At 36.2% G+C, this 26,746-nt stretch overlaps 1 protein-coding gene across 1 annotated transcript in view; it reads right to left on the bottom strand.

The window, feature by feature from the left end:
* The window catches only part of LOC145674006 (uncharacterized), a 29,812-nt gene extending 4,811 nt beyond the window's left edge, over positions 1-25,001 (bottom strand). Inside the window, exons 1-2 of the mRNA XM_081743831.1 lie at positions 24,845-25,001; positions 11,774-12,663 (exon numbers count right to left, since the gene is read on the bottom strand). Coding sequence (XP_081599957.1) covers positions 11,774-12,663; positions 24,845-25,001 — 1,047 coding nt within the window. The remainder of the gene's footprint in view (positions 1-11,773; positions 12,664-24,844) is intronic.
* Positions 25,002-26,746: the final 1,745 nt, after the last annotated feature.

The raw sequence follows: 26,746 nt of genomic DNA, 5'->3' as shown, positions 1-26,746 counted from the left end.
TCTATGTGTTGTCAAATCTGTAAAACCAAGCCAAACAAAGAGCAATATTAATACACAAAACGCTCAACATTTTAGCTGTTCATGACATAACTATTGCATGATCCAAAGAACTCCAGTATATCCACAAATCATCATTTGTCATATTTTACCGAAATACGCCATGACTTTTCCGACAACCTGATACTTTAAATGTTGTTAATACGCAAAGTTCATTGATCTCATAACTTATTCACTTACTCTCCTATGATCATCAAAACTTTTAGGGTACTTCCCGTAGATATAGAAAGATGAAATGTAGTATCCAGGTATGGTGTAGAATGCAAGTAAATAAATAAAAGGCCACAGCATGATATTTCCCTCCGCCAAGTCCCCTTCAATGGATTATTCAGCAAAAGACGTGAAATCCAACCAGAAAATTCATAAAATATAAAATATGTAGCCAAGTCTCGACTTTGCAATGATAATAATAATAATAATAATAATAATAATAATAATAATAATAATAATAATAATAATAATATAAAGGGAATAATAGAATTACAATATCAATTTCATAAACAATACCATCCAATAAAGAAAAATTATTAAATGCCACACCGCTATTCCAACCCGGATCACTGTAATGGCAGTTCTCTGCTTTCACCCTTTGACATCAACTCCTCATACAAAGATAAGAAAATAAACTAGTACTCATGTTAGATAATCATAGCACACACTATTTCTACACGTGTTGATATAATTCAAACAATGTGAAAATAATTTCTATCGTCTTTTCTTCTTTGGGAACTAGAAGGTAAAGAAGAATTATAGGGATTGGCACGAGCGATCTCGAGCAAGGGTTCAGTGAAACTCGACTCGACTCGACTCGAAACAAACATCTTTGAGCTCGACTCGAAAAAATACTTCCAACTCGACTCGAATTTGACTCGAGTTTTGATTCGAGTCGAGTCAAAAGGAGGAAAATCGAGCCAAATGCTGTGTGTAGTTTCAAGTACTTTTTCATATATCCTAAATAAACAATATAATTGTTATCAATGCTACTACTACTACTACTACTACTACTACTTCTACTTATTATTAGTAGTATTATTATAACAACATAATGTATAAATATGTAAGATAGGTATATCTGAATAGTAAACACTAGTTGACTGCTGACCCCGATAGTCGTGAAGTCTACGAGGTAAGGATATCCTTCACGAGGTTCTGGATTTGAATTTCGGTGAAGCAAGCATCCGGGCTCAAACCAAAAATCGTTACAAATTAGAGGGCGCAGGCCAAACTTGTTCAAAACTGCTTGACCCGGTTTTAGGGTTCTCAACGGCTCGAACGGATCGGCTCACAGCTCTTTCCTTATTGAGCCGAGCCACTAGCTCACCCACCCAAGCCTGCTCGAGCCGAATCAAACCGAGCTGATTGCTTACCCCAGCCAACTGGCTCGAGCCAATGGCTCACCTGAGCCGAGTAGGATTCTCATCTCAACCGAGTCGGCTCGAGCTGTTCGCTCAGTTGAACCGAACTTAGTCGGTTAACAACTACCCGGGTTGGGATGCTTCGGCTCAAATCTTCGACCGTGCAGATCTTAGCCTTGGTAGTAAGAAATACAGTATATACTTATGTTAGTGCTTACGACATTTGAGACTGTATAGTTATAAAAATCGATTGTCGTCTTGTTAATCGAGATGAGACGAGATGCAAGCAATGTCCCATCTCATGAGCAACACTAAAAATATACCACATTAATGCTTACATATCTCATAGCTTTCGCTTTCCCGTCTAGTCAGGTAATGATTTCAAAGTGTGTTTAAACGAGCTAAACGAGCGAGCCATTTATCAAACTCTACTCGACTGAAACTCGACCTCAGAACAGCGATTCGACTTGGAACGCGAATCGAGAAAATTACCTTTGACTCGACTCGAAATTCAACATGAATTTCTTTGAGGTTCGAGTCGAGTCGAGTTATAGCTCGACTCGTGCCCATACTAAAGAATTGTAATCTAAATCGGGACCATCGCTGAAAACTATGACGCAGCCTTAACTTGAAGAACGTTTCGTGATATATTCCTCATTGAGAAATGTCTATATAAGTTTTTTTGGTTTAAAGAAAGACATCTCGGGAAGTTATTGTGACACTCACATAAGAAACGTCCCCTTATAGAGGGATAAATCGTTCAGTCCTTTTAATTCGACCAACAGAGTGCTCCCTTAACCGTGTATATTCGACGGTAACCGTCTGGGATAAAATAAAATGCGTTTGACATATAATGTTATATTAAAATTTCGAGTATATCTTTACTTTATTTCATAGTTCTTCCATATTTATTTTCTAATATTTGATGACAGTTACCATCGAAATTCATACAATTATACACATAATAATAATAATAATAATAATAATAATAATAATAATAATAATAATAATAATAATAATAATAATAATAATAATAATAATAGTAATAATAATAACAGAATTACAATATCAATTACATAAACAATACATTCTAATAAATAAACAAATAAATGTCACGCCGGGATTCAAACCCCGGGTCACTGAAATGGCAGTTCTCTGTTTTCCCACTTGATACACAGATAAGAAAGAAACTAGTAGCTATGTTAGATAAACATAGCACAAACTATTTCTACACGTGCTGATGCAATTCAAAGAATGCGAAAATAATGTCTGACGGGTTTTCTTCTTTACAAATTAGAAGTTACGGTGAGGAAGAATTGCAGTAATGTAAATCGGGACCAGTTAAAAGCGATGAGGTAGCCTCATCTTGAAGAAAGTTTCGTTATATTTTCATCATTCACGAAGACCTATATCACTTGTTTTTGAGTTAAAGAAGGAAACCTCGAGTAAGTCATTGTGACACTTATAAGGAATGTCTTCTTATACGAGTATTAGTGCGAGTATTTTGTGTATAGTCTTACATGCAATGCTCTTAACTAGCTAATAGTTTAGAAGGAAGATGAAGTGACGCGGTAGGTAAGTGGTTAGCGCATTGAACTTATACTCGGCGGCCCCGCGTTTTAATTCCCTTTTAGTTTTTAACTTTTGCAAATGTTTCAATTTCAATTTCAATACATACTCAGTGTGACAAGTAAGATTTTCTCTCCTCCCAAAAGAGAAAGATGTTGGAATGAGGAAAATTGGAGAAGGTCTGTCAATGAAGGCAATCATTTATTAACTTACTTCCTGCAGTTTTTCTAGATTTGATATTTTCGTCTACTTTCAAGCATTTTCTGATTCATGTGTGATCAGTGTTTTTATTTCTTTGAATATACAGTATATAATGAAATGATACATTACATACACAACAATATTGAGATTAACATATGATGTTCATTGGACAACACGCTCTGAACCAGAGAGGTTCATCTCAGAATGGAGAAATGTTTCGTGCGTCATCTGCTCACAATTTTACATGCATAAAGATTTGACTCAGTGCTACCAACTGCTGTCAGTGCCGAGAACAGTTACCAGTAAGTTGGGTTGCATCTGCCTAGGCGTTCTCAGAACTGCAAATTACCTGGACCGTAAGTTATGGAATTAGAGCACTTAGGGGAGAGATACTATTGTGGTTGTGTGTACATAGATTTTCCTAACATGAGTAACATTATTTGCTGTGGATCTAAAATAGTTCAAGTAATTTCACCCTTTCTCTTTCTTTCCTTCTTTCCTTTTGTTTCTTACTCCCGAATTTTGCGCCATCTTACTTTGGCAGCCAGGGCTTTTGCCCCGCTTACTCGCACCACGACACGGCACTGATCAATACCTACCTGCAACACTGTTCTCTGTTCACATGAATCGTTGTAACTGGGCTGTCGTAATAACTTTGACTAACACTGTATACAGATCTACATGTACGTTCTTTCAACACAAATCAGGTGTTGTTCACCGAATACTTTTAATCTAATAAGCAGTTTTTTATTTCTCATGATTTCAGGCTATATCTCAGGCTTTTTTGACGTGGGGCCCTTTTATCGTGGGGTCCTTTTGACTCAGGACCGTTTGTCACGGGTTTTTTGACCCGGGCCCTTTTGGCGCAGGGTCTTTTTGAGTCTCGTCGTTTTGACCGGGGCCCTTTTAACGCAGGCTCTTTTGACTCGGGCCCTTATGACCGGGGCCCTATGGACGCAGGCTCTTTTGACTCAGCCCTTATGACCGGGCCCTTTTGACGCTGATCCCTTTTGACTCGGGCTCTTATGACCGGTGCCCTTTTGTCGCGGGGCCTTTTTGACTGGGGCCCTTTTGTCGCGGGGCCCTTTTGACGCCATGGTGTTTTGACTCGGGCATTTTTGTCCTCGCCCTTTTGTCCGGGCCCTTCTAACGTGACACCTAGAAAAATGGCTCCGTAGTTAGGTTCATCCCCTACGGATGCTAGTATTTACTATGTTAAAATAATCATAAACAAGTTTTTTGTCAAACGGTCGGGAATTTCATGCTCCCGTACTAAACGATCGATAGAATTGTCTGTTCCAACATACGTATTTTTGTATTTCGGAGTTTTATTCCTCTGAGATTTTTTTAAGTGAAAACGAAATTCTTAAATTAGTCATGCACCAAACCAACCAATTTTTCAATTCCCTCACAACAAAATTGCTCTTGAGCTTGCAAAAGAAGCGATTTATGTAAATATTATTTAAAGTTTTACAATTATCAGGAATCTTTCCAAAAACTATATTTTAAACTTAATAAGCTATACAAGCAATAGGAATTTTATGAAAGGATATTTTCTTCTTTATGAGCAACATTTTAAGCATTTTAAGCAAGGGAGCGTCACAGAGACATTGTGCAATGAACTGAATGTACTCTGCGAAGGAAACCACAGAATAAGAGATGGGACGATTGGGATCCACAGGGGCACTATTCACAGGGCCAAACATAAGTGTCATTTACCTCAGTGAAGGTAATTCAACTTTGCAACAAACTACTAAACTTTCAACGTCATTCTCAGGACATTATCACAACAGAAGAGTGGGTCTAGAGGGAAAGAAAAATGATAACGTACACTAGAATTATGATTTGTACCACTAGGACACTCCGGCCTCCTACCTTTTAATTCGTGCCAATTATTAAATAGTTATCCCTATATAGTATCGAGTTTTCTATTATTTAGTGAAAAATAATACCGTACCAAGACTACATCTAAAATTTGACTACATAAATTTAGAAAACAGGTCAATAAAAGCATTTGAATATTGAGAATAGATGAGAGAGAATTCTTCAAGAATCGAGACGAAAAACTTTCTTTCCCGGTTCATCTTGTATCGTGAACAACATTTATATATGACCTACATATACAATATGGCGCTAAATTCGCTCTACAAAACAGAGGGGCGATTCCTGAGAGCAAAACAAACAAAAAAGTTGTAATAAAAATATTGCCAAAATCCCGTGGTTTACTTGTTATAAGCTGCCGAAAGCGTGGGAAACGAATTTTAGAGTTAAACATTACACAAACCTCTGAGCGTAAACATGATTCGGTATGATATCGTCAAATGGTCCTAACCTGCTCTGTCCAAATTTACAGTTTTCAGATTTGCGCAATGACGACGGATTCCCCAAATAAATTTTATGTCGTAAATTGAGTGGACGAGAGCATGTAAATGATGTTTCACAGCCTGGAAATGATACTACGTGGTAAGTCAATACTCATACACCCAGATAAAAGATGGCGGACGAGGTAATAATCACTGCGCCTGGTTGCATACCTCCTCAAAAGTCCTACTAAAGATGTTGTACAAATGAAAGAGGGTAGCAAAAGAATCAAAGAAATATCAAGATGTAGTGGTTCAGTGGTTTCTTGCAAAGATACTGGAGAGAATGAAAGTCGAGTATGTGCATTACGAAACACAAATAAACTAAACAACAGTAAAAGTAGTAACAGATCGTCACTAAAAGCATTCGGATGCCATTAAATATGAGCAGATCAACAATTTTAATTTATTTATTTTCTCTTACCTGTGGGCTTGTTAAATGTATTTTTTACGTTGCAGCGATGTGACTTTCTAATGAATGTTTGTACCACGTCTTTACTGGAACTTTTTGAGTAGGAATGGGGAAGAGCGAATTCGAGCTACTTTTCATTGAAACTCTCTACTCGACTCGTAATAGACATCTTTTAGCTAGGCTTAAGAACTCGGCTCGAAAAATTTCCTTCAACTCCACTCGAAACTCTACTCGAATTTGGTTCGAGTTTCTAGTTGTATCGAGCCAAATCGAGCCAAATCCTCTGTATAATTTCAAGTATTATCTTCAATTATACTACATAGACAATATAATTATTATTAATATTAGTACTTCTACTACAACTTATTATTATTATTATTATTATTATTATTATTATTATTATTATTATTATTATTATTATTATTATTATTATTATTATTATTATTATTGTAAGATCAATTCGTATAAATATGAAAGATGGGCAGTTTGTATCTGGAAAAAGTAGCTAACTGCCGACCTCGGTAGTCGTGAAGTCTATGGGGCAAGGACGTCGCTCATGAGGTTCTGGGTTTCAGTTTTGGAGGAGCAAGTTTTCGGACTCGAGCCAATTTCGCTGCAAGTTAAAGGGCGCCAGCCAAACATGTTCAAAACTGCTCGGCCTGCGTTTAGGGTTGTCAACAGCTCGAACGGCTTGGCTCACACCTCATTCACTATCGAGCCGAATCGAGAAGTAGAGATATGTCTCAAATCTCGAATCGAATTGGAGACGAGACAGATTTTGTAAAATTCGAGACGAGTCGAGACAAACATCTTTTTCTACTCGAATTTTCGAGTCGGCACACGAGTAAAGTCGAGACTGCTGGTATATATATATTTCGAAGAAACTAATCACTCAGAAAAAGCTATTTGCCTTGAAGCCAATACCAGCATTTATTACTTTGAAAAGGTACAGTAAATTTAACAGTTAACCTTTCACAAGCGAGCTTTAATTTCCATCTCATTTTAGTTAATTAAAACTAATAATTATATGTCGTGATCAGTACCGTACTCAGAGGGGGGCATCCGGGCTTAAGCCCCACCCGAAAATTTATTTACTATATTAAAGTAAATGAATTGTCTTGCAGAATTTTTACATTTCCATGACAAGTTACTAAAGACCCCCCCGGAAGCAAAATCCTTAATACGCCACTGGCCGTGATATTTCATAGTACTTCAAACATAATAACAATACTTAAGTATCTATTCAGATATCTAATTTGTATAAAACTGTTGCGGTAAAGTGAACTTCATAAATAGTCTAGGTGAGAAATTGGCAGCCTATAGTAATTTAATATAATTATAGTAATAGTCTTTTTATTCCTATAAACGCAATAGGCATTCATAACTTCAGGACTATTCACATCCTCAACTAATGTGTTGAGCATATTAATGAGTAATGAAAAATGTATAATGTACAGTAGCATTTGTTGTAGATTTATTACATAATATTATATTGTTATAAGACCACCATATGGTAAATAGTCAATCATTGATAGTCCGTACAGATTGTTCATGTCAATATACAGTAAATAAGATTTTTCTTTTTCCGCATCAAAATCATGTACGTAAGGATTATTAGATTTGGCATATCTTAATACAGCTTGTGTAATGCCTCCGCGAATCAATTTTTCTACAAACATATACATATTGATATCTGATAAAAGTTCAAGTTCAATTTTTGTTTTATATAACATGGCTTGCCATGCCAAACCAGGTGCAGTAAAACAATTAATTGGATCAATACAAAAGGCATTTAAACACGTCTTTCGAAAATTTTCCAATACATCTGCTGTGAGAAGTACATCACATTTTAAATATAAATCATGGTAGCCCCCTAAATTTTGACATTTAAACACACGCCAAATCAGTTTTGCATATCGATAATCAGTCTCGGAAATTTGTGTTACATTCAATTTGCTATTAAATGCCTCTCTTTCAGGAAATTCAGTTTCTTTAAATGTATCTAAATTTGTTATGTGTTCATAAGGATAAATTCCCTTACGGAGAATTAAAGGAAACTTATCATCGGAAAAATATTGCTTTGTATAGACGAATTGCTCAGGCTTTAATTTTTACACCAAATTTTCGAGACTGTACGGAAGAAATTTAAATAAGTCTACAAAACGTAATTCGATAGGTTTACCATTAAAATTAAAGTGCTTAGAGAATGTGATGTATTTCTCAGGGCTTTCAGCAATTACAGAAATATTGCCAGGTGTGCAACCTAGTTCTTTCACAAATAAATGTGCATCATAGGCAGACAAATTATGGAAGAATACAGGGATAAAATTACTTTGACGTTTAAATTGCAAATTGCAATTATTGCACACTGTGGCAATATATTGACGAGTTAAATGGTTATGATGTTTAACTTTTCTATTCTTACTCATATATTTACTATCGCAAACAGAGCATTCAGTGGATAGATTATACTCCTGTAATTGAAAACTATTTAATGGTATTATTGGTTTTTGTTGATCTAATATGTTTATTATTTTTCTTAATTCATTCTCCATAGCAGACATAAACTTCATCGATACATTTTCTCCTCGATAAATAACTAGATCTGATTTCATATATTTGTTACTCCAACACACAATATAACCAAAACTGCATGGTATATGTTGCTGAATTTGTATTGTATGAGATCCACTTTGTTTATTTATAGGTTTTAATAAACTTTCGAAATCTGCAACTATTATTACATCATTCTGTAATAACAATTTCAGATTTGGAAATTTTAAAACATCTCCTTGTTTCGGTATGTTAATTTTGGTTGGAGTATGTTCTTTACATAATTTCTCATGTTCATCTAATTTTGATTTGTTATAAAAAGATACTAAACATCGTCTACAAATAAATGTTTGATGAGTACCGAACTGATGTCTAACTAAACCATTTAAATTTGTAATTAAACAATAATGAGAGTTTAAATATAATAAATCTATATGTTTAAATACACCTGTATTTTCGCTTATACGTAACGGAAAAATTGTTTCATTATCATAATGAATGCCATATATATTAATAGAAATTTGTTCCTTAGTAAATACGGAATTATACATATTCAAATTTGTTTATGTGTTCTACTTCAACAGGGAATTTTATATTCGTTTTTTCAAATAACGGTAATAAAGTATTACTATATTGTATGTAATTATTTACACGCAGTGGATTATCTTTTGCGGGATGCAACGCAGCTAGAATACAATAAATAAAACATCTATTATCGTTATTTTGAATATTTAAAACACATTTTGTGGAAAAAATCCATTGAGCAATTTTACATAAGTTTTCTGTTTATGACTTTACAATAAAGCAATGAGATTTTTTATAAGACAATAATGACTATTGCAATTTTCTTCACAATACAGTAAATCTATACCTTTATCTACAGCTGTGTTTTCGCTTATACGTAACGGAAAAATTGTTTCATTATCATAATCAATGCCATATATATTAATAGAAATTTGTTCCTTAGGAAATACGGAATTATACATATGTTCAAATTTGCTTATGTGTGCTACTTCAACAGGGAATTTTATATTGTAAAACTTTGTGTAGTTTTGTCTCATATATAAGGAAGAGGTAGAGCTGTTAATAAAAATAGCGTCCGGAATCGACTCCCACTACCAGTTTTATTATAAAATTGCACTATAAGAGTATTTCTACAAAATACTATACAAATTGATTTCTTTATAATCAAGGTGAGTTATAGGTGGTCTTTGACCGTAAGGTCGCAGACAGGATCTGCAATACAGCCCCGTAGCAGGCTAAGAGGAGGGATTTAAGGAACCAATGCTCCGTAGCAAGCAGAGGTAGGTTAAGTTGCCAACAGAGCCCCGTAGCAGGCTAAGCGGCTGAGGTTAGGATTCTCAGACAGAGACCCGTAGCAGGCTAAGCCAGGAGATAGGATAGGCGTAGTCCCGTAGCAGACTAGAGGCCTGGGGTTAGGTTACTCCAAGAGTCCCGTAGCAGACTAAAGGAGGGTCACCAGAAAACTGTTGTCGAGTTGCCTTCGTCCATCCAATTTATAGGGTCCTTTTGGGTGGCGGTGGCGCTGCTGCTCCGATGTCGCCTTCTGCTCCGTGGGAGGGGTCAGAAGCCGTCGTCTGCATGTGATTACAGGTCCCTCTGGTGGAAGATCCTCTTGCCGAACCATGTGGTGTTGTTTGTAAACATTGAAGCGTTCATTGAAACATTGGAATTGCTTCTTTACGACATCACATAGGATATTACACCCCCTGTCTTGTTCAAAAAATAAGCCGAAGGGTTATTTTTCTTTATATGAGGGTTGGCAACACTGAGGTATCACACAGAAAAAAGCACTAAAACATTAATAACACTTGCAACACAAAAAAAATAACTTTTCGGAGCAGTAATAAGGTAGAGGAAGAAAGCACTAAACAGTTAGTCCCTAATCACATGCAGGATCGGTGCATTTTAATATGTCACTTCATTTCCCCCGAGGTAAGGCTGTTTTAAGCTTTGGCTTAATGCATATATATATTAGTTTACTTATAGTGAGTGGTGTTGGAGCGTGTACTGTCGGTTGCTCCATAGTTAAAATATTGGTATTAAATGTTTCCATCGGAATTGGAGGAGATATTTCTAAGCGAGGCGTTTTGGATATTTTTGGTAACGAGCGAAGACTGATATATAATCTATATAAAATTATAAGAGTTAGGAGTAATAAAAAGCTACTATTGACACTGAGATATACAGATAATTTATATTGGAAAGTTCTGATTCGAACGGCGTGATCTCTTGGTCACCCTGTATAATGTAAGACTGATCCTGACTTATGGAACATCCTGTATATAATTCAAGTTGCATAATGTTGGTGACAATATGTAGTACACAGTAGAAAAAGAAAAAAATATCAAGGAATTGTAATATTATAGGTTAGTTGTCCTTGTAGAGATCATTTGCCTTTTAAATGCGGAAATGCAGATGTCAGCATTCTTTCATTCAGTTGCAGAATAATGAATCAGCTTTTTATAAAACAAAGAGGAAATGAATGTTTGCATCGGTATGAAGAGTGTTTTTATCTGCTGAAGACGCGTCTTTGTATTTCTTTCTTTCTAGTGGTGAGTACTGCATTTCTTTTTTTTTCGCTCGTGTAGAAAATAAAAAGAAGTTATTTATTTTTGTTCTATATCTTCTCTGTATTCATGAAAAGGCTTAATTCGGTCTATTGAGATTTCTTGTATTGTTTGACGATATGAATTTGGAAATTTGATCTTATAAAGATTAGGATTAACTATTTCGATAATTTCTAGAGGTCCTACATATTTGGATGAAAATGATTCTGGTATCCCAACTTGACGATTGGGAAAGAATACAAGTACTTTCTGTCCCTTATTAAAATTAGTTTGTTGATGTCGGCTGTCAAAATATTTTTTCTGTTTATTATAACTTGCGATTAAATTATCCTGGACGATCCCTCGTATCTTATTCAAATGTTCTTTGTTGACACATAATGTTGGAGTTGACCCTAATGCAATATCAGAGATGGTCTTAGGTTCGTATCCATACATGAGGAAAAAGATGAATATTTAGTTCCGGCCTGCACAAATGTATTAATTGCGACTGTTATGTATGGAATTAGTTTTGGCCATTGCTTTTGATTCTCCTGTACAAAAAAATTTAAGAGCGTTCTGTATTATTCTGTGGAAAGTTTCCACTACACCCAGATTTTTGTGGTCATACGCTGGACAAAATTTAAATTCAAAATTGTAGAATTTTGCTAAGTTTTGCAGTCTCTTAGCGTTATGTACAGGGTGTCTATCCAAATACAGGTATGAAAAAGCTCCGTACTTAAGAATAATGTCATATATAAGAAATTGTTCAATTTCTTCTGCTGTGATGTTGTCTACAACTCTGGTGACACAATATCGCGTGGACATTTCTATAGCAACAAGTATGTGTTTGAATTTTCCATCTCCGACCGGCACTCGCCCAATTGAATCGTACTGCCAAGCAGTGACAATGGGTTTAGATGGGTGATGCAGCAACTGGCCCGCTGGTTTAGCTGGTAACTTCTTGAGTTTTTGACAAAGATTGCATGTCTTTATTCTATTGGCTATGTAAGCTTTCATGTTAGGAAAATAGTATTTCCTAAGCGCCGACTGGTATGTCTTGGTGTAACCAAAGTGTGGTGCCATTGGGTTGTTATGAATAGCCTCGAACCATTTGCCTAGGAAAGATTTTGGTACACAAAGTAAATACAGCAGTCCTAATTGAGGGTGTTTCTCAGTCCTATATAATAATCCATTTGTAAGAGAAAAATATTTTGCCGCACGGAGTGTAGATAATTTGCTAGGTTCTTTATTTTCCAGAACAGTAATGATGTCCGAAAATGAAGGTACCTTCCTTTGTTCATCTGCTAAATTAGGTAACATAATGGACTGGTCAATTTGAAAAGTGTGCTCTAAAGAATGTGAAGCAAAAACTTTAGCGTCCTCTGTGTCGGAGAAGTTATCAACTTCTTGATTCTCGTTCTTTTGTATATCTTGTTTGTCTTCTAAGCGGCTAAAAATGTCTGCAGGATGCTGTTGACTTTTAATGTGCTGTATTTCAAAATTGTAATCTGCCAAAAATATTTTAAAACGACTAAATTTTCCGACTTTGTCCGGTTGGGTAGTGAGTGAAGTCAAACATTTAGCGTCTATAAATAATTTAAATTTTCTATTCAGTAAGAAATAACGAAATTTTCGAAGAACATATATGAGTGCATATAGTTCTTTTTGCCATGTTGAGGCCTTTCTCTCAATTTTGGTAAAACATCGACTACAATAGGAAACAACACGTTCCTGATTGGTTTTAGTATCATAACAAGCCAATATGCCGCCTGCGGAGGTTGACGAAGCATCTGAATATGCTCGGATTTCCAGTGATGGATCAAAATGAAATAAAGATGGAGCTTGTATAATATCCGTTTTATTTTTTTCAAATACCTCATCATGCTGTGTTGTCCATTTAAATTTTGAATTTTTGTCTAAAAGAATTTGAAATGGTTCTACCTTTTCCGTGAAATCTTTAATATGTGCCCTCAAATAAGAGCATTGTCCGAGGAAACTCTTCAAGGTGCGTTTAGAAGTTGGTTTCTTAAAATTGCGTATTTTATTGGCAATTTTAGGTGATATTTTAATCTCCTTTCCATTAACTGTGAATCCTAAAACTTCTAATTCCGAGTATAATAGATGGGTCTTGTTCGGGTTTGCTCTAAAATCGTGTTTCCTTAACCTTTTAAAGAGCAATTCCAAGTCTGACAATTGTTGTTTCAATTTTTGCTTCCTATAACGAGGTCATCCGCAAAGGCTGTTATGCTCGGTGTTAGTCCCTCTAAAAGCATTCATACAGCTATACTTAGGGCAGCGGCGGACGAAGTGTGTCCCATTACGCAACTTTGAAACTTATATGCCTTCCTAGTATGATTGAGCTCAAAAGTCATATATTTTTGACTTTTGGGATGCAATAATAATTGGAAATAACTGGTTTTTATGTCGATAGTTGAAATACAAGATTTACCTCTAAGTACATGTAAAATGCATTCTGTGTTCTGAAACGAAATACTTAGATATTGTGTAAATTTATTGCAAGCCTGGAGACTCAGAACTAAGCGGAACTCTGAAGCATTTGGCTTCTTCACTATGAGAAGTGGCGAGGAAAAGGAACTGTCACTAGTCTCTTTAATAATATTGGCATCTAAAAGTTGTTTAATTTGTAAGTCAATTTGGGGTCTTACTGCCAATGGAATGGGAGGTGATCTCTGATGAAAAGAGGCTCCTTTATCTATCCTTAATTCATGTACATAGCCACGAAAGTAGCCAATGTCAGTTGGTGTATAAGAAAAGACATCCCTGTATCTAAAAAGTAGATCATGCACAGCTTTCTTTTGCTGAATCGTTAAACTTGGATTGATGTCAAATAATTAAATATCAAAAAGTGCCTTGGTCTCTTCCAGCCTATTCTGAATTTCTTGTTCCGTTCTATAAAATGTTTCGTCATTTTGTTCATCTTTTTGGTAATCACCCTGTAAATCTACTTCTTGAACATTCTCTTCTACATATACAATTGGGGTGTTCTTTACTAACGTTACCGGTCTACTAGTAGGATTTGATATCAATAAAGTCAAATTATTCTTAGGTATCATCTGTCAGGAAAGTAAATATACACCTATTTTTCGATTCTGGCATTCCTGCGCTCCATCCGTGGAGAGTATGAGAATTAAATCAATCAAATGTTTACAGAGGGGCAAAGAGAAAAGTTTAATCTGAATAAGACATTCCAGAGAGGCACAAGCTGTGAATACGAATATTGCATAGTGTAAATAAAGTACGACACCGAAAGAGAAAGCCAGAATCTGCTGTTAAACGCAGAAAAAAGAGAAAGAATTGTCGAAGTGGGAACATAAAACACATATACAATAAATACGCCGAAAACTAAATTTTCACCACGCCCTAATCTTGGTGTAGTGGTTAAGGTTCTGGCTCACAAATGCAAAGGACGCCAGTTCGAATCTCTGGCAAGGTAGTTATAATTTTTTTTTTGTTAATAATACATACAGTTTATGAGAGATGGTAAAAGAGGTCGTATTTAGTTTTTCGTGGCAATTATTGTTGGTAATGTTTAGTACTGATAATACTTTTTGTCTTTGCGTATTGCTTTTATTCTTTTCTTCATTTCCAAAGAGAAGAATATCCGAACAAATGCCACCAAAATTCCTCTTATTTTGAATGTAAACGCCATTTGGAATTAGTGAAGAATAAAAATTGAACGTTTCAACGTAGCTGTAAAAAGTAAAAAGAAAAGCATGAAACTGGAGGGGTTCGAATCCATACTCATGGTTATAAAAATACAATTTCTACATGTCTTACACTTCTCGACCACGTTTCTACGTTAGCAAGTAAAAGGCTTGTGTTTAGGTTAGGCTGGTCAATACATTTTGCAAAAAGGCCCGGATGAGTTCTGACGCAGCACAGGTGCGAGAAGGCAGCAAAACACCTTTTTTTCTCTCCCTCTGTGTCTATTTATCTATCTATCTGTATACGTATATAACGCTATTTGTGAATGCCATAACCATCCTAATTTTCAGCGGATTGAGACGAAACTTGGCACAAACATTAATTGTTGAAATATGTTGATGAGTTCGTTAACCAGAATAATCAGATGAAAATGTTCAAAATGACGGCCCTTCAAACTCTTAAAAAGTTCGAAGGGAACCAAATTTCGCCCATAAATAGGTATTCAGAAAGTTTGAGTAACTTTTCCTCTTTTACTGAAATATTTGTGTGCAGGGACTTATCCTCTTTTATTGAAATATGGGACCCGATTAACCGCCTAAAGAATATTCACGCTCTTTCGGTACGGTCAGGATTTTTTTTTTTTTTTTTGCAGGAGGAGGGTTATTTTCGTATCGGAAGAAGATGATTGTTAGTGATGATATGAAATTACACGTTGAAAGTGAAGTAACTAGTGAAACGTGTTATTTGAAAGAATAATATAATAAATGTGCTTTCCCCTAACACAGAGAACTGTAAATCATGTATTTCGCGTTCGGGAGCGTGAATGGCGAGGAGTGTTATTTGATTTGCTTTTTAGTTACACATTGCATTGCAAATAAAGGTAGGCAACATTAATGGTAAGTAAAACAATAATAATAATAATAATAATAATAATAATAATAATAATAATAATAATAATAATAATAATAATAATAATAATAATAATAATAATAAATATAATAATAATAATAATAATAATAATAATAATAATAATAATAATAATAATAATAATAATAATAGGTGTTTTTTGCGGCAAGGCAATATCTTCCTCAATTCTTCTTCAAACGTAATGATTGTAACGCCATATCCCCCTTACAAATAAAATATTAGCAATTTATATCGAGAGAACGGGAAATTGTGGAGTGATGGGAGCAACGTTGGACAGTATGCAATCATATTACTCAGAAAAATAATCGATTTCAATGCAAAATGAACGAAGAGTCATTGTCATGGGGAGTCATGGGGCCACGGGAGAGCCCTCCTTAGGAAAAATGTCGATAACTTAGATCGAGAGAACAGGAGGTGATCGTGGGATGGGACCAACGTTTGACACCCTGCACCCATAAAGCGCATCGAAAAAAATTAGTGGGGGGGCGCCAGCCAGCCTTACTTATTTTTACATAATAATATAATATTATATTGTCCAAATACACACAGGAGTTAGCTAGGAATATTTCATATTATTATTATTATTATTATTATTATTATTATTATTATTATTATTATTATTATTATTATTATTATTATTATTATCAACAGCGTCTTTTCATTACGTGTGCATGTTTGACATGAAACCAAAGACAAGATCCATCATTCGTAAAAAGAATAAGAATAGCCAGTTACTTTAACTGTGAAGGGCGGCGAAAAATACGAAAAGAGTGTAGCGAAAAGACCTGTAGCGAAAAGAAACAATACTTTCTTTCAAATGGATAAAATATCAAGGCGAGATAGATTCGAACTCGCATGGACGGCGCGAAAAGCCAGTGCTTTGTCCACTATTTTTTTAACTGACTCACCGAACGTGTTTCAGTAACTTACTTATTGCTAATTTTACTTGTTTGTGCTTTAACTTGCTTTTTCTAATAACATATAACGAACGGGACACGAACACAGAAACATCGAGGACAGTTAAAAATCATAAATAATATCCCGCCGAGAATCGAACCCGGGACACCATAAAACAAATTCGCACGTTCTAGCCACTAGACCAGCGAGGAGGCCAACGCTTACCGCCTCTGTCGTTAGGGATTACGACCACTATATTGCCAGCTATCACTTCTGTGTGTTGTATACTATAATCACATGTTCCTTCTTTGCTGGAAGAGTTAAACCTAAATTCTATGTAATACATGAGGTATTTAGACCTACATGCTCTTCATATAATGTAATAAAAGGGCCATGCTGGGAATAAGAAAAAGAACATTCCTTGGACAAAACGGAAACTATTGGCATCAGAAATATTTATGTATGAGGCATGCGCAGTAGTATATTTCAGAATAGCTACTGTTTAGCTCAGTAAACGAAGAAAGGGGTATAAAAAAGCAAATATGTCGCGTCAACGAGATGGACCAGAGTTGACAGAGGCGGAAGCAGATGTGTGGTAATACAACAACTTGGTTAAATTGATAATTGGTTCTGTATCCTGTAGTAGATTGTATCACAACTTTACGGGAGAGCAGAGAAAGACTAACTAACTAACGCTATCATACAGTTAGATACTGAAACTCCTGTCGGATTTTAATACATGACGTATTGCAGGATGCAAAATGCTTCGCATTACTTGTTTCTTTGTAGTAGTGCTCTCAACGGGTCGGGTCTGCGACACGACAACCTGACCCGAGCTGACCCAACTGACCCGACCCGACAACCCGACCCGAGTTGATCTGACCTGACCCGACCCCTAACCCGACCCGACTAGTTTGTAGACAGCTACTAGCTTAATGTTCTGAAAGGTTGTGTATAAACTAGAGATAGCCAATTCCGGAATTTTTACTTTCCGTACTCCCGAAAGTAAAACCGGACAAATTCCGGAATTCGGAAAATTCCGATTTTGGAATAATTCTGGAATTCGGAAAAATCTGGAATTTAGAAAATTCTGATTTCGTTAATATTCCGGAATTCGGAAAAATCCGGATTTTTCGAAATACGGAGTTTTTCACAATTCTTGAATTTTCTAAATTCCGGATTGTTTCCGACTACCGGAATTCTTCTGAATTCCAGAATTTAACTGAATTCCGTGGCGGAAAATATACTTTGAACAAGTAATGGCGACTGCTTTGAAAGAAATGGAGAGTATGAGAATTCAATCTGTCATATCTGCAGTTTCGTGTGGAGAAAAAACAAACTTGTGAACCAACGGTTTAAGAACAACTCAAGCTATTAATGTAAACTTTGCCAACATCATAAAAGAAATACGAAAGACATTTTGAATCGAAGAAATATGACATACAAGTTTGCAAGCGGAGACAAAGAAACCTAACGTAACCAGACTAAAGACGATTGGTTTGCCGCGTAGCGATCGCGGTTCAGTGGTCTACGGGTTCCCGGGTTCGATTCCTGGTGGGAGAGCCTTCGTGATTTTAATTGTCCTCGATATTTCTGTGTTCGTTTCCCTTCGTTCCTAGGTAAAGCCAGTTAACCGAGTAAAGCACGTAAAGCAAATCAAGTGTAGTTAGGTCAAGTAAGTTGCTGAGGCACGTTCGGTGGCTCAGTTAACTTTTTTTTAAAAAAAAAGTGGTCAAGGTGCTTGTGCGAATGCACGTCGCATTTTTTGTTTGTTTTTGTTTTTGTTTTGTTACTTTATGATTTTTGATGGCAATTGATCGGTGATGATATACGTTTCATTATATTCAGATATTTGAATACTCGGATGTTTCAATACGTGAACTATCAAATCTTCAGGAATAATAATAGTAATAATAATAAACTAATAATTATTATTATCTCGTATAAGATTAAAAGCTAGGAGCCAATTATCGCTCAGGTCATACAATTACAAGCAGAAACGTGACATTTGGAAAGAATATTTCGGTTAGGTTTAATGTTGTCCACGAGAAGAGGAATTTCTCATCTGGTTTCTAAAACAAACAAAATAACCTGAGAATTAACATTTTACATTCGAGACGGGATAAGGCTAACTCAAAATTTTCGTCTCGCTTTGGAGATGAGAATCGAGACGAGACGAAAAGTATCGTAAACATTTCCCGTCTTGTCTCGATTCTCGAAATAGTGTATGTCCATTCTTTAAGTAGCAATTGCTCTGTAGGCTGAATCTCATAGGCTATTTCGTTACATTGTATTTCAGAGATCATTGAATTATGGTCTGTGTAGGTATTTTTGTAGCAAAGCTTTTATATTTACCTCTGCATATCCTAAAAATTAGTTTATTATATGCCTTACTGTTGCGTGATATTCAGTTATATTTATTACAGTTATTTTCCTTAAAACATACAGTAGGATACTGTTACATGAAATTTGAATGGAACGCTCGACTTTAAAATTCGGGTAGTTGCAGAGGTGTGTCTTGAAGGTGCGGAACCCTTTCCCCGAAATCTCTAATTTTAAGTAAGTTTTGCCAAATTTTAAGGCAAGTTTAAAACTTTTAATGCCATTATTATTACTATTATTATTATTATTATTATTATTATTATTATTATTATTATTATTATTATTATTATTATTATTATTATTATTATTATTATTATTATTATTATTATTATTATATGCACAACGTATACAATCTTTAAAAGATATGTGGTTTATATCTTAATAGTAAAGGATAATTGACTGTCGATCTCGGTCGTCGAGAAGTCTTCAGGAGGCAAGGACATCGGTCACGTTCTGGGTTTGAGTTCCGAAAGGGCAAGTATGGGGGTTCGAGCCAAAAATTGTTAAAAGTTATAGGCTTCAGCCAAAAATGTTCAAAACAGCTGGGACCGGGTTTAGGCTTCTCAACGGCTCGAGCGGCTCGGCTTACAGCTCATTCACTATCGAACCGAACCGAAAAGTGAGCCGAGCCAACAGCTCACCCAACCGAGCCAATTTTGAGCCATCGGATTAGTTGAGCTGAGTCGAACCGTGCCGATGAACTAGTTTCAACTTAGCTGGCTCGAACCGGTTCTCATGAGCCGAGTAGGTGACCCATCCCAACCAAGAAAGCTCGAGCCATCGGTTTAATTAAGCTGAGTCGATGGCTCGTTCCAATTGGGCCGATCCGACTGAAGCTGTTCGCTCAGTTGATACGAGCCGAGCTGGTTGATATCACTACCCGAGTTGGTCTTCTCCTTGGGCTCAAGAATACGACCGTGCAGGTCTCAGCCTTGATTTTAAGAACTACAGTATATACTTATATTGGTGATTACGACATTTAAGGCTGTCTCGTAATAATAATAATAAAAACATCTTGTCTTCTCGTTATCTAGACGAGACGAGATACACTAAAATTGCCTCACGAGATGCACTAAAATCACGAGACGAGATTCACCCCTGTCGTGAGCAACACTGAAAGTATTCCACATTACTGCTTACATTTCTTATAGCTTTCGTCTTCCACTCTAATCATGCCATTATTTCAAAACGAGTTAAAACGAGCTGAACGAGCAAGCGAGTCATTATCCAAATTGACTCAACTCGAAACTAGACCTCGAAAACAGCGACTTGGCTCGGAACTCAAGTCAAGAAAACTACCTTTGACTCGACTCGAATTGAACTCGAGTCGAGTCAAATTTTGGCTCGACTCGTGCTCATCCCTATTCGTATTTGTATTTTGTTTCAACTTTAACAATTGCTACTCTTTTTTCTCCGTTTACGTGCTGTTCCTGGATTTCTCTTTCGGTGTCGAATTTTTCCGAATTCCCGAATGTTAACGAAATCAGAAATTTCTGATTCCGAATTCCGAATTGGACGAATTCCGGAATTATTCCAAAATCGGAATTTTCCGAATTCCGGAATTTGTCCGGTTTTACTTTCGGGAGTACGGAAAGTAATAATTCCGGAATTGGCTATCCCTAGTTTATACACAACCTTTCAGAACACTAAGCTAGTAGCTGTCTACAAACAAACAAGTAATGCAAAGCATTTTGTATCCTGCAATACGTCATGTATTAAAATCCGACAGGAGTTTCAGTATCTAACCAGAAATTACATGTATCTAGCTACTGGAAGCTAAGGTATGAAGAATTGTATTGTGTCTTTTCTTTTTGTGTCTCATACAACCCTGCAAACCACTGAATATCTAAACGGCTTTCGTTAAATCCAAGTTGTAGTACTCACAACTACATCTATTTGTGTCTATATGATCGTGTTACTAAAGCTTACTGTATGATAGCGTTAGTTAGTTAGTCTTTCTCTGCTCTCCCGTAAAGTTGTGATACAATCTACTACAGGATACAGAACCAATTATCAATTTAACCAAGTTGTTGTATTACTACACATCTGCTTCCGCCTCTGTCAACTCTGGTCCATCTCGTTGACGCGACATATTTGCTTTTTTATACCCCTTTCTTCGTTTACTGAGCTAAACAGTAGCTATTCTGAAATATACTACTGCGCATGCCTCATACATAAATATTTCTGATGCCAGTAGTTTCCGTTTTGTCCAAGGAATGTTCTTTTTCTTATTCCCAGCATGGCCCTTTTATTACATTATATGAAGAGCATGTAGGTCTAAATACCTCACGTATTACATAGAATGTAGGTTTAACTCTTCCAGCAAAGAAGGAAAATGTGATCATAGTATACAACCCACAGAAGTGATAGCTGGCAATACAGTGGTCGAAATTCCTAACGACAGAGGTGGTGAGCGTTGCCCTCCCCGCTGGTCTAGTGGCTAGCACGTGCGAATTTGGTGTATGGTGTCCCGGGTTCGATTCTCGGCGGGATAGTATTTATGATTTTTAACTGTCCTCGATGTTTCTGTGTTCGTGTCCCGTTCGTTATATGTTATTAGAAAAAACAAGTTAAAGCACAAACAAGTAAAATTAGCAATAAGTAAGTTACTGAAACACGTTCGGTGAGTCAGTTAAAAAAATAGTGAACAAAGCACTGGCTTTTCGCGCCGTCCATGCGAGTTCGAATCTATCTCGCCTTGATATTTTATCCATTTGAAAGAAAGTATTGTTTCTTTTCGCTACAGGTCTTTTCGCTACACTCTTTTCGTATTTTTCGCCGTCCTTCACAGTTAAAGTAATTGGCTATTCTTATTCTTTTTACGAATGATGGATCTTGTCTTTGGTTTCATGTCAAACATGCACACGTAATGAAAAGACGCTGTTGATAATAATAATAATAATAATAATAATAATAATAATAATAATAATAATAATAATAATAATAATAATAATAATAATAATAATAACAATAATAATTATAATTATAGTATGAAATATTACTAGCTAACTCGCGTGTGTATTTGGACAATATAATTTTATATTATTATGTAAAATAAGTAAGGCTAGCTGGCGCCCCCCCCTTTAATATTTTCGATGTGCCTTATGGGTGCACGGTGTCCAACGTTGGTCCCATCCTACGATCACTCCTGTTCTCTCGATATAAGTTAACGACATTTTTTCTAAAGAGGGCTCTGCCGTGGCCCCATGACTCCGCATTACAATGACTCTTCGTTCAATGAGTGCATATTTCATTTGCATTGAAATCGATTATTTTTCTGAGTCCTATGAGTGCATACTGTCCAACGTTGCTCCCATCACTCCACAATTTACCGTTCTCTCTATATAAATTGCTAATATTTTGTTTGTAAGGAAGTTATGGCGTTACAATCATTACGTTTGAAGAAGAATTGAGGAAGATATTGCCTTGCCACAAAAAACACCTATTATTATTATTATTATTATTATTATTATTATTATTATTATTATTATTATTATTATTATTATTGTTTTACTTACTATTAATGTTGCTTACCTTTATTTCCAATGCAATGTGTTACCAAAAAGCAAATCAAATAACTCCTCGCCATTCACGCTCCCGAACGCGAAATACATGATTTACAGTTCTCTGTGTTAGGGGAAAGCACATTTATTATATTATTCTTTCAAATAACACGTTTCACTAGTTACTTCACTTTCAACGTGTAATTTCATATCATCACTAACAATTATCTTGTTCCGATACGAAAATAATCCTCCTCATGCAAAAAAGAAGAAAGAAAAAAGTCTGACCGTAGCGAAAGGGCGTGAACCTTTTTTAGTCGATTAATCGGGTCCAATATTTCAATGAAAGAGGATAAGTCCCTGCAAACAAACATTTCAGTAAAAAAGGAAAAGTTACTCAAACTTTCTGAATACCTATTTATGGGCGAAATTTGGTTCCCTTGGAACTTTTTAAGAGTTTGAAGGGCCGCCATTTTGAACATTTTCATCTGATTATTCTGGTTAACAAACTCATCAACATATTTCAACAATAATGTTTGTGCCAAGTTTCGTCTCAATCCGCTGAAAATTAGGATGGTTATGGCATTCACAAATAGCGTTATATATACAGATAGATAGATAAATAGACACACAGAGGGAGAGAGAGAAGGTGTTTTGCTCTCTTCTCGCACCTGTGGTGCGTCAGAATTAATCCGGGCCTCTTTGCAAAATGTATTTACCAGCCTAACCTAAACACAAACCTTTTACTTGCTAACGTAGAAACGTGGTCGCGAAGTGTAAGACATGTAGAAATTGTATTTTTATAACCATGAGTATGGATTCGAACCCCTCCAGTTTCATGTTTTTCTTTTTACTTTTTACAGCTACGTTGAAACGTTCAATTTTTATTCTTCACTAATTGCAAATGGCGTTTACATTCAAAATAAGAGGAATTTTGGTGGCATTTGTTCGGATATTCTTCTCTTTGGAAATGAAGAAAAGAATAAAAGCAATACGCAAAGACAAAAAGTATTATCAGTACTAAACATTACCAATAATAATTGCCACGAAAGACTAAATACAACCTCTTTTACTATTTTTCATGAGCTGTATGTATTATTAAGAAAAAAATTTAGAAACTACCTTGCCAGAGATTTGAACTGGCGTCCTTTGCATTTGTGAGCCAGAACCTTAACCACTACACCAAGATCATGGCGTGATGAAATTTTAGTTGTCGGCGTATTTATTGTATTTGTGTTTTATGTTCTTACTTCGACAATTCTTTCTCTTTTTTCTGCGTTTAACAGCTGATTCTGGCTTTCTCTTTCGGTGCCGTACTTTATTTACACTATGCACTATTCGCATTCACAGCTTGTGCCTCTCTGCAATGTCTTATTCAGATAAAACTTTTCTCTTTGCCCCTTTGTAAACATTTGATTGATTTAATTCTCATACTCTCCACGGATGGAGCGCAGGAATGCCAGACTCGAAAAATAGGTGTACATTTACTTTCCTGACAGATTATACTTTAGTAGGCAACGTTTGTAGTCTTATTTGTCCAGCAGATTTTCTAATGGAGAGATAAAAAAGTATTTATTATTCTTTTGCCGATTCTTGATATTAATTGGTAAAAAGAAATGTGACCTGGCTGGTATGGTAACCTTTCGTTTTGTAAAAACATCAGCCAATTGTGCTGTTTTATTGTATGCATAGCGTTAGCAGATAATTTTTCCTGGGTATCAATTTCAATTGGATACTGCGGAGGCCGTGGTTTCTTGTATACTGAAAACATGTTATTCTTTAAGTCAATTTTGGTCTGTAATCGATTTAGAATGTCTTCACCGAATAAAGGCAAAAAATCTCCATGTTCTAAAATTCTGAAATAATGAGAAAATGTTGTTGAGCCAATTCTGAACTTAATCAAAGCTATATAGCGTAAATTTACGACAGAATTCTCAATTCCTCGTAGATTAGTGCTAAAAGAAATCAATTTTGTGTTTGGTGGAAGCCAATTTTTAGGCCAAAGACCCAATGAACTGCCAGTGTCTATGATTACAGGATACTTTTCTTTATTAATTGTCACATTTATTAATAATTTATGTTCCTGATTTAACATTTTAATTTTCTCCCTTCTATATGATAACGGAGCTACTGCATAAAGTGATGCATTTGACAATTTTTGTTGTTCACTTCTTTCCTGGTTCTCGGCCCTCAGAACATGTTCTTGAGAGGGTTTGTCCTGGGGCCCCCTAGGCGTTTCCCTGCTGATTGCTCTTATAACATATACTGGAAGAATGACCTTTCTTATAGCACGTGCCGCATACTGTAACTGTTTCCGGCCTAGGATTACTATTGTTATTTTTATTATTTTTAGAACTGTTCTTATTTCTATTTCTCGGCCGATTTTGATTACCATTATTTGTATTTTTCGACCTATAATTGTTACGTCCACCTCTCCTAAATTGTGAGTTCTTAATGGCATTTTGAGCTACAAGAAGAGATAGTTCAGCCATTTGATTTTCTAATTTAGTGAAATCTAGTGAATTACTTGCACTGGAATTACTAGACATACTAGGCGCGGGGGGTTCGGGAGGGGGATTCGGATTAGCCACTTGGAGGGAAGGATTTGGAGTTATCTGATTTTGTGATGCACCCTGTAGCTGCGGTGCGGAAGGTGTTGGAAAAACTGGGGCCGTTTGTTGGTACTGATTCCAATTAGGTATTGGGTTACATAATGGATAGGTCAGTTGTTGTTGATGTACAGGGAAGGAAGCGCCAGCGATTGCTGATGAATGTAAACTGCTGACTGGTGTACTCTGATCGCAGAGTGAATAAAATGCCTGTTGTAATTCCACATAATCACGTTTCTTCATTAGGTCATTTGCTTTCTCAAGATTGTGTAAATGCGTTTGTAAGGCGTGAACAGTTGTAAATGTTTCTAACGCTATCTTTTGCAAAAAAGTTTTCTTTAAACCTAAGGATAAATAATTTATTTTCTGCTCCTCGGTGGCCTGAGGTAGAACTTGTCTAATGACCATTTATTTTCTGAGAAAATATGCATCTATAGGCTCGTTTTCACCTTGTTGGATTTGAAAAATTTCGAATTCCGCTCGATATGCCGGTAATCTTGGTCTGCTCAGTGCAACTAATTTATCTTTTAATTGTTCATAATTAAGCGCGTCTAACTGATTCTGGGCCTTTAACTGTAGGACTAAATCAAGTGCTACATCTTGTAAGTACATAGGTAATAGTTCTTTCTTTTTCTGTCCATTCCACGAATGTAATAATGCGAGATGGTCAAAAAGCATAAAAAATCTATCGGGGTCCTCCGTAACGTGTCCCGAATACTTAGTGAGGTGTGGTATATTAAAAGAAGGGCGCGAATTCTGCTCCATATTGGTACCGTCCTCCGGGAAAGTGTTCTTTCCGGTTCTAGTTTGAGGCATGCACTAAAATAAAGTCAAGTCTGATTCACTAATTGTACACTATAAAAAATCACATATCTTTGAAAAAAATAGTTCACTTTCAGATTAATAAAAATACTGTCCGGTAGGGGAGTATTCAGATCGATACTGAGCCGGTCAAATCCTCTACCATGTAAAACTTTGTGTAGTTTTGTCTCATATATAAGGAAGAGGTAGAGCTGTTAATAAAAAGAGCGTCCGGAATCGACTCCCACTACCAGTTTTATTATAAAATTGCACTATAAGAGTATTTTTACAAAATACTATACAAATTGATTTCTCTATAATCAAGGTGAACTATAGGTGGTCTTTGACCGTAAGGTCGCAGACAGGATCTCCAACAGAGCCCCGTAGCAGGCTAAAAGGAGTGTATTTAAGGAACCAATGCTCCGTAGCAAGCAGAGGTAGGTTAAGTTGCCAACAGAGCCCCGTAGCAGGCTAAGCGGCTGAGGTTAGGATTCTCAGACAGAGACCCGTAGCAGGCTAATCCAGGAGATAGGATAAGCGTAGTCCCGTAGCAGACTAGAGGCCTGGGGTTAGGTTACTCCAAGAGTCCCGTAGCAGACTAAAGGAGGGTCACCAGAAAACTGTTGTCAAGTTGCCTTCGTCCATCCAATTTATAGGGTCTTTTGGGTGGCGGTGGCGCTGCTGCTCCGATGTCGTCTTCTGCTCCGTGGGAGAAGCAGAAGCCGTCGTCTGCATGTGATTACAGGTCCCTCTGGTGGAAGATCCTCTTGCCGAACCATGTGTTGTTGTTTGTAAACATTGAAGCGTGGAACTGCTTGTTTACGACATCACATAGGATATTACAATATTCGTTTTTTCAAATAACGGTAATAAAGTATTAGTAT

This window comes from Thermobia domestica, chromosome 17 (genome assembly GCF_964235325.1).
Source record: "Thermobia domestica chromosome 17, izTheDome1.hap1.1, whole genome shotgun sequence".
Classification (NCBI taxonomy): Eukaryota; Metazoa; Arthropoda; class Insecta; order Zygentoma; family Lepismatidae; genus Thermobia; species Thermobia domestica.
Note: the sequence above shows the minus strand (reverse complement) of the source record. Positions and strands in the feature narration are given on the sequence as shown.